We start from the raw sequence: 9,582 nt of genomic DNA, 5'->3' as shown, positions 1-9,582 counted from the left end.
TCGTTTGCATCAATCACAAACAACGAAGAACCCTAAAACCCGTTTCTCCCACGAATCCCATTTCCTCGCCCTCTCAAATGTCTCCATTTGATCTCGAATACCCTCTCGAGGCTCCTCACTTCGCTCTCAGATTGAGACATTTTGTATCTGGATCTGTGTTCTCGATACTCTGTTCTTAGATTTTAATCATATAGTAATCGCCAACGACGATTTGATCCCTTTGTTGCAGTAATTTTGATCGTCATCTTCTGGTTTTTCATATTAGCGTTGGAGATCTGCCCGTAGAAGGGCGAAAGGAGAGGGAGATCAAACCGCGGAGCGAAGAATTCTTGTTTAGTTCGAAAGGATCGAAGGTTTCCGCAAAGTATAATCCAAGGAGCCTCCTCTCGGATGTCCGAGGCTTGCTTTCCACTGGACTCCTAGAAGGATTTAGGGTTACGTACAAGAAGGGCGAGGTAAGGTTTTGACGGGTGAATTTTAAATTGTTGTATGGCACAGAGTTATAGAACATGGGTTTCCTTGTTCTTATTGTTGGTTCTGATGGTTTTAGGTCAAGATTGAGGGGATTATACGAGATCTCGGATATGTTTGTGGGTGTCAAGTGTGTAACTACACGAGTGTTAGTCCTTTCTTCTTCTTCTTCTTTCCTCGCATTTAATTTTCTTTTCTAAAATCAGCCCACATGATATATTTTCTGATCGTATCGCAAGGACTTATCTATTTTGTTCAATTGTAGGTTCTCTCCGCGGTTGAATTTGAGAAGCACGCCGGAGTGACAACGACCAACCAAAACAATCACATATTCTTGAATAGCAGAATATCTCTCTACAACCTAGTGAAAGAATTGAAGGATAGCCCTCTCCACTTGCTTGGCGACTTGATCAGAGAAAAGATCGGGTGTCCTCTCAATTTGAAGTGCTTTGAGGAGTGGAAAGGTTACACAATCCTCTTTTCTATCTTGCTTCAGGCTTTTTTTTTTAAAAAAAAAAAAATCCTTTTGGTCTCTTTTGTATTGAAGGATATGTATTCTTTCCTGCCTTCCAGATTCATTTCAGATGGTTGACGATATTTCCAACACTAACAAAAATACTGAGAAAATCAGACCAGAATCTCATAGTGAGCCTTATACAGTAGAGAAGTAAGTTTGCAACTCAAGATTATGGGATAGTTTTTTATTTTTTCATATATATATATATATATATCATGACTTTATTGGTCTAAACATGATTACATGACTTTTCCAAATGCTTGTGATTTGATCACCACAAGATATAGGAGTAAAGTTGAAATCATACTCAGAAAATGCTTGCTCTATGAAATTATATGCTATCTTGTGAAACTATTGATCCTTACCTTTCAAATAACTATACAAATACAATGATTATATAAAGATCGTGTTCTGCTAAAATGGAAAGGTTGGAGATCTCCACTCAAGAAAAATTGCCTCAAAAGGTACTTGTGCTTATTCTTCTGAAAAGATAACGAAGTAGAATATTTTGTGCTTATTCTTCTGAAAAGATAACGAAGTAGAATGTCCCGTTGTCTTTTTATGTAATGTCCCGGACTCGCACGCAACCCGCCCGGGATGAGACTTTGCTGAGACGAGGATGGCGGCGGGGACGATGGAACCGAGGTAAGAAAAAGATAAGAGATAGAGATAGTGACAGAGATAGGGTTGAGGATAGGGGAAGAATAGAATTGAAAATTAGAGGGGGAGAAGAGATAAGAGTGGGATAAGAAATTGGGATAGAGATTAGAGTTAGAGAAAGAGAAATTTGAGAGTAGAGGAGCAGCAAGAAGACGAGAGATTGGGGAAGAAACAGATTCAATATTCCATTCATGTCCCTTGCAATTACATTCTCGTATATGTATATAGTGCCTACCAGTACTGAAATTAAAAATAAACTATCCTATGGGGTCGAGCAGCAGAAGGTAAATTTGGAGTGTGGGCCTGATGGGCTGCCATTCGCTGGAAGACGGGCCAGTAGTATTTGTAATTGGGCAATCGGGCGCCGGACTCATCCTTCTCCGCACCATCCGCAACCCGGCGGGTCTTGGGTTCGCCAATTCCCCCCCGACCCGAGAACTGGGTCGCCCAATCCACTGATAAACGGTAAGCGGGCGCCGGTTCGTTCTTCTTCGCACCATCCGCAACCCGGCGGATAGTGGGTTCGCCTTTTCCCCCGATCCGGGGTTCGCAGCTTCGACCCGCTAGCTCTCTTCTTCACCCCAAATGCCAAGATCCGTCGGCTCCGACGATGCCCTAGCCCGTCGCCCCGCCGGAGTTCCACCCGCACAGCCTCTCGCCGGATCCACCTTGCTGTTGCCATTTTTGTCCTCAAGGATGATGGAACTCATGGAGCTATTTGAACTGGGTTTGGGAGTACCCAGTTACTTCCCAAGTAGCGCTTCTTCTTCTTCTTCCGAGCTACTACTTCTTTTAAGCCACCTTTTGAATCCCCTGCTCTGTTTTCTTGCCTCCTTGCGCAGATCAGAAGTGTCTTCCAATTATGCCTACACTCGCCCCTCTCCTCCTCCGGCTGGTAGCATGGGCCGCGGGCGGCCCTGTCGGGGCAGAGGCTCACCCTTGGGACCTTCAGACAGTCGCAACTTGCGCCCCGCCGGTTTTGTTTGCTCGAGGGTGTGGTATGTGTCTGTAGTGATTAACTGAGATATTCTGCTCTCTTTGTTTGCACCAGCTTGAAATCGCGTACACTCTAGCATTCTCAAAAGGAATTGAGACGTAGATTGGGAGGAAGTAACCCAATACAATTTGAAAGAATTTCATTTGTGATGAAAAGTGAGAATTGGCGCCGAACCAACCTTCTGCAATGGACCACCTTTTATAGCTCTGTTTGGGCTTATCTTCCCCCTTAACTCCGAAGCAACTGGCACAATCTTGCACTAATTGTTGTATGTTCCTGCCGACCATCCCTAGAGCAAGTGGCAAAGGGCTTGGTGGTTGGTACCCGAGACCCAAGTTCGAATCCTAGCCGATTCACATTTTCAGCTAAGTGAAATAACGAAGTGGTAGCGTGCTGCCTATCTCTCAAAAAAAAAATTGTTGTATGTTCCTTCCCACTCCTGGCCAGCAAAAGAACTGATCAATACTCTGATAAATTTGCCACATTCCTGTAGTGTGAAGTGCAACAGCCTGTTCTCCATAAGACTCCTTCAGCTTGGCTTGTTCGTAGGCCAATGATAAGGAACTAGGGGGAGGCATTTCAAGCATGGTCTCTAGCTCCTTGTATCCTTTCACCCAGCCCCACACAAGGCATGCTTCTACCAGTCTAGGGTTTTGGATAAGCTTTTGGACCCTTAAGTCCTCAGATTTTGCTAGATGATCTTCCACTGCCTTCTTTGGCACTTGACTGCTGCAGAACCCTTTAATGTTATCATTTGAGCACTTGCTATTAATCCTCTTCTATCTTTCCATAGTAAATTCCTTTACTTTTCTTCCAATGATAATTGTAATAGGCTGGGTTAGCATCCTCTGTATTCTCTGTTGGGTTGCCTTCTGCAGTTTATTTGTGTTGACAGGTTTGTGAGAAGCTTCTCCTTCGATGCTACGAAATGTCACCTTTCTCCAATAGATGTCGGTTTTTTGTTTTGTTTAACGAGACTCAGTAAATATCCTACAGTAGGAGCCAAGAGACTGCTGATGCTATCATGCGTGAGATTTAACTAGTAATCATTTGTCTTCAGATACACAATAAGTTGATATGTTCTAACGTTCTGTCAATAAGCATAGTGCATCTCATTAGTAAATATGCGGACGTACTTTGGAGTGGAATCATGCAAGGGCAGCTTGTCAACCTGCTCTTGATAAAGAGTAGGGAGAAGGCTTAGTCATGAATCTTGGCGAGCAACTGCTATAGTTTCTGTTTGGAAGAGCTAGAACAGAGACAATGCCAATGTATGTGCGAGACAAATGATGATTTTCCTCTTGCATCACCTTCGTTGATTTGAAGAATTATAATTACTTCTGACTTATTTTATCCTTTCTATTTTCAGTTTTCCTTTTAGATAAACATCAATTTCTTTTTAGAAAAAGTGCATCCATGGAATATCTTCTTGTTTAGTTATCAGAATGTAATTAGGCCTTCTGTAATATATTTTATTCCGATATGCACCTGAAGCTAGGTAATTTTGCTATTTGAAGCTTAGGAATGTCCAGGAACCTTGACTAACTTGTATAATACTATGATTTTCTTGTTGCCATCAAATGCAGCATCGAAAGATCTGTTGCTGAGGACGTTGCCAATCTTGCTCTAAAAGCTGGCCTCACAACTAAGTTCGAGAAAGCAGCCACTGAATGCTGCATGGATCCAACTTCTATTGACATTCTCAATGTGAAGAGCTCGCCAAGAATGGCCACAGCATGCAGCTCTAGTTCGTTATTATCAACATACTCGAAGGTGGCCCCCTCAGTGGCAGTTGCTGAAGGCACTCATTTTCCAGATTCATATCTTGTCACAGATGGTGTGCAGCGCAAACAAAATAGCTCTCTGACGGAAACTGCGTCTGAACTGAAAACAAGGTCCAATGACGTTCTTCTGAAGCTCCTTATCTTTTTGTATTTTTCTTATCTAAGATTCCAAAGCAGCAACTGCTGAAACTCAATTGACAGTCGAAAGTTTGGCCAGGCTGATGATTTGTTTTATACTCTAAACATGTGTCTAGGCTGCCTAATTTTCTGGAATCTTCTGCTGCCCCTGTCCAACAGGAAACTGTTGCTCATGGTCCTCAAAAGAAAAGGTTTGTTACTGTGGGAAAGAGAATGCTAATCTCATCAGATATTTCATGACTTAAACAGATGTTTTGTACTATTCTAGTTGTGAGCTCTTTTGCTTTTATCAGGGATAATACTTTGCACAGATTGGTTTTCGAACAAGGAGGTCTTCCCGATGGAACAGAATTGACTTACCGTAACAAGGGAGAGGTTCTGGGCACAATTACACTTCTTTTAGTGATTGGTTTCTTATTGTGCCACATTCTTAAATCTGTTTCACACTTCCTTTTTCTTTTTTTCCTACAGATTTTGCTCTCAGGTTATAAACAAGGAAATAGCATAGTATGTCACTGCCACAAAGAGGAGGTAAAGTCCCTTATCTGAATATTCTCATGTGTTTGCATGTCTGTGCCAAGACTACTATCTGAATATGTTCTCTTGTGAACAGTTTAGCCCTTCACAGTTTGAAGCTCATGCAGGGATGGGTCGAAGGCGCCAACCGTCAGTGTCACTTCTTACTGCTTATTGTTACTCTTAAATATTAATACTCTGCTCTTTTTTTTTCCCCCCTTTTTGGTTGTTTTGGGGGCTAGATGAAGCGTTTTTCATTCCAACAAAAGCTTTGTTACCTTGCAGCTATCTAAACATATATACTTCTGATGGGACGACACTACATGAGTTATGCCAGATTCTATCCAAAAATACAAAAGCAAGTGTTGGCAGCGAGGATCCTGCAATTGGCAGCGAGGATCCATGCCTTAGCTGCAGTGATGGAGGAGAACTGGTTTCTTGTGATGGATGCCATCAACATTTTCCTTCAGGTGCATATTTTTGAGATCGGACTTCTACTTCTGATCTGCTGTGTAACCTGTAGCAATTGTCACCAATAGCTTAATCTAGTTTTGACAACAACGTACTGAACTACTGACCTTTGCTGAACTGTTGTGCATTTTGAAATAGGTATCTGAACATATAGATGCTCCTAGTGGTGAACTAATGCTCACTTTGACTTGTCTACTGCAATTGTTTTGCAGCTGGTATGTGGTTAAAAGATGCTCCTAATGGTCCACACTGTTGCCCTGATTGCTTTGATCAGTCTCAAAGAGCTTTGAGCATTTCCTCTTCAAATGCTGTAAAGCCAACTAACCTTCGGTTAAGGCGCACTATTGATCCTGAAGCTGAAGATGACATTCACTGCACAATCTGCAAGTAGGTTTCTTTAATTTATTCACATAGTTGCTGGTATAGAATTTGTAAAATTTATCCTCCTGTAATGCCTTTGTGTCCATATATCTTATAGGGATGACAAAGCCATTTTACAAACAAAATATGACGGAAGAACCATCACTTTCTGTGGACAAGTAAGATGGCTTAGCAAGTTTTTCTCCTTGTTCCTTTTGTGGTGCTTTTTGAGCGATTTTTTTTCTTCTTTTTATTGGAACTTATCATTAATTTCCCCTTTTTTTAATACCTCTTTAGTGTGGAAAAGCATATCATGTTGGTTGTTATGACCGAAGTCATCCGGGATTGAAATTTAAGGTGATAGCAAACTACTACTTATATTTGTTTTAGTGGATAACATTTGAACATAGCTATGAAATAAAATGTTGAAGATAGCATAAATTCATGTGCATCATTCATTTTTCCTTACAGGAAGCCATCAGCGACAAATGGTTTTGTTGTACAGGCTGCAGCGCAGTTTGTGTTGCTTTGGAAAAAATGCCTACTGAAGGAAAGAAGGTTCTTCCTGATTGTTCCTCTAGTATATTGAAGAGAAATTTTGAACAGAGAGGTTTGCAAAATGACACTGTAGCTGCTGTACGCTGGCAACTTTTAAATGGAAAACATACTAAAGATACGAGCCTGCTTAAAGCAGCCAATAAACTTTTTCAAGTAAGCATACTGTTTTTCTTTTGCCCTTCCTCTTGTTGGATAAGTATGGTTTTGTTACGTTTTGGTAAAGCCTGGATTCTGCATGCATAGTTTTTAATGAGGTCTCTAAGCTTTAAATGTTTAGTCATATATTTTGCAACTTCACCACCCCTATCAATCTCATCAAGATGGCCTATTAAATAGGATTTTCATCAAGAATTCACAATTTTCTTTGCCGTATGTTTGCAGGGTGCATTCGAACCTATATATGTAGGATCAAACGAGTTGATAGAGCAGATGGTTTATGCGTAAACTCTTGATTCTTTTCCTTCTTCCTTCGTAGTGATTTTAATAGTACTATTTTAGCTGCATCTCTCCTCACATTTTTCTTGTCATGGATCAGATGAATTTAAACTTTTAATTTTTTTTTTTGCAGTAAAGAGGCGCGAGAGGCAGGGTTAATATTCCACTCAAGTTGTTGTGCAGTACTAATAGAAAAGTAATGAACCTTCGCAATAATTGCATCTATCTTATGATTTTGATATTTTCAATGGTTCAAAAAAACTATGTGTAGGGAAGGGCATTGGTCATAATCTTTTCTCCATTATTATTGGCCCAAACAAATTACGAGAGAAAACTTGTGATTTAGCTGTAATTATGTGTGAGCATCCTCACGGCTTATTTGTGGTCAATGCAGGTCAGTCATCATGTCAGCAGCAATTCTGAGGGTACATGGACGATGTACTGCAGAGCTTCCTCTGGTTGTTACACGTAAAGAATGTCAGGGAAAGGTACGGAAGCATTTTAGATTCCTTTGCATTTTGTCAAATCTTAATTCCTGAACTTTCACTTGGACACATATAATCCCTAAACTCCCTCACATAATGCAATTCATTTCTAACTGTGGAGCAGAGAAAAAAAAAAAATCTTACAGAATGAGCATTTTACCTCATCTACAAAATAAATACACTTCAAATAGGGTTTAAATGGTTTCTCTATATGAAATAGTCATGTCGAGTGGCAGATTTTTTGACAACCAAGGATGGGATTCCAATATAGGAGAAATTTTGCATGTGAAAATGTTTGAGATTGCAGGCACTGAGTTGCAGTATCAGGATGGTACAGTGACTATTGATGCATTTAGAAATATTCCATTTTCATCCTATTACATGTTAAGAGTATGAGAACTGCAAAACAGTTCAACTATGTTTGCTGGAATTCTACGTTTACTTTGGTGCCTTAATGGATTGAATGTGAAATTTAAGGATACTTTTTTGAATATAATATAAACTAGAAGAGTCCAAGCTTTTGTTAGATTGTGTGGATCTTTTAATAAAACAAAACAAATTTTCTCAGAGCTTTCTTGACCAAGAGGGGAACTTTCGTCTTGCATGAATTAACATAACTTCTTATTCAACATTCATATTTAGGAAATGCTTTGCTTACGAACGAACATATCTTACGATATTTTATAAGCTCTACAACTTAATGAGTTATTTCGACCTTGAAATTATAATCTCCTCGTGATTTACACTACATCAATTAAATACCCCTACTAATACTAGTTCGTGAAGTGTTGCAAAATTTGTTTCCAAGTATAACATTTCTCGTTATTTTTTAAAGTACTACAATGTCTTCACGCAAATACTCGATTTTTCTCCTTGCGCCATGAAATTGGAGAAACTTTGTACTGATTCGTAGTAGCTGTCAATTTTTTTTAAAATTTTTTTGATACGCAAGCCCTTTATAATGTCGAGAAGCTATATAGGAAGTTTATACATGCATCAGACTGTATTCGAACCTTGCCAAAAAAAATTACTCACATTTAACCTCATTTTTCTTTTCCCCCCTTTTGCAGGGATATTTTCAGACTCTCCTTTCGGTAATTGAAAGATTCCTAAGCGACTTGCAAGTGAAACTTCTCATAACTTCTGTTGATGAGCACACACAATCCATGTGGATTAATAAGTTTGGCTTTGTAAAAGTGACACATGAGGAGGTAGGAATCCAGCAGATACTTCTCTTTGTTTTGGATTGCAGAACCTGGTTCTCTTTAGTATTCTACTTTGGCATTTCCATTTGATTACTGTTGATAAGACTTTCTGTTTGAACAGCTAAGGATGTTTAGGGAGCACCCCATTCTGAATTTCAAGGAGACAACCGTCCTGAAGAAGGCAATTCCTAATTCCTCTGCAGCAAGAAGCTGAGATCCTATTGTTTCAGCTTTTCATTACTTCTGAACATTGAACTAGATGAATGTTTCGCGGATGCAAAGATGCATCTGCTTGGTCTATTGGAGTACATGACGCGACAACATTTTGCCTCAGTTCATTTCATCACAATTCAAACAAGTGCATGCCCCTAATAAAATAATTTTGAGCATGGTTGAGGTTGACTGAGATTTGATGAGAGTACTCTTGACTACTGCAAATTAATATAGTGGTTTAGTCTTAGTATACTTACCTAAAGATGGGATTTACAAATTAATATAGTGGCATTTTGGTGCTTGTTTAGCCTCCTTGGAGCTTATACAGAAATGTTTCTTTTGATGCTTATTTGGCCCTTCTGGAGCTGATGTAGAAAGAAAATGCGTTCATCTGTTTTCTTTTTGATATAATTGTCTATATACCTTTCAAAACTTCAGAAATATTTTATTTATTCATTTTTTGGCAATATATCTCTCATATGTTTTACCGTTATTTCAAAATATCTCTTCAGTTACCATCCGTTAAATAAACGTGAGTTAAATATCTACTGGAGTTAAAAAAAATCAAATTATTTTTTTTGTCCTTAGGAAATATTGGTGATGGTAGAAAGGTATATTCGAAAATATCAAAAATCAAAATACTTTTTGTATTCCTAACTTAAGGACAAATAAAAAAAAGTCGGTGATGATGAAAGAGTATGTTTAAAAGGGTAAAATAGTAATTTTATAGAAATAATAGTTATTGCTAATAGAATTTAACTTTAGAGTATAT

The 9,582-nt window shown here is 39.1% G+C and overlaps 1 protein-coding gene across 1 annotated transcript; it reads left to right on the top strand.

Moving 5' to 3' along the window:
- On the top strand, window positions 303-9,117 carry LOC109717772 (increased DNA methylation 1-like). Its single transcript, XM_020243674.1, has 20 exons — window positions 303-455; window positions 551-619; window positions 737-935; window positions 1,045-1,138; window positions 2,491-2,646; window positions 4,232-4,540; window positions 4,684-4,758; window positions 4,861-4,942; window positions 5,039-5,098; window positions 5,181-5,233; window positions 5,369-5,553; window positions 5,767-5,941; window positions 6,033-6,093; window positions 6,212-6,271; window positions 6,386-6,625; window positions 6,854-6,912; window positions 7,041-7,103; window positions 7,302-7,395; window positions 8,463-8,603; window positions 8,719-9,117. The coding sequence occupies exons 4-20, from the start codon at window positions 1,056-1,058 to the stop codon at window positions 8,809-8,811; spliced, it is 1,989 nt and encodes a 662-aa protein (XP_020099263.1). The 5' UTR covers window positions 303-455; window positions 551-619; window positions 737-935; window positions 1,045-1,055; the 3' UTR covers window positions 8,812-9,117.

Source organism: Ananas comosus, linkage group 11 (genome assembly GCF_001540865.1).
Source record: "Ananas comosus cultivar F153 linkage group 11, ASM154086v1, whole genome shotgun sequence".
NCBI lineage: Eukaryota > Viridiplantae > Streptophyta > Magnoliopsida > Poales > Bromeliaceae > Ananas > Ananas comosus.
This window is presented reverse-complemented; position numbering and strand designations above follow the sequence as displayed.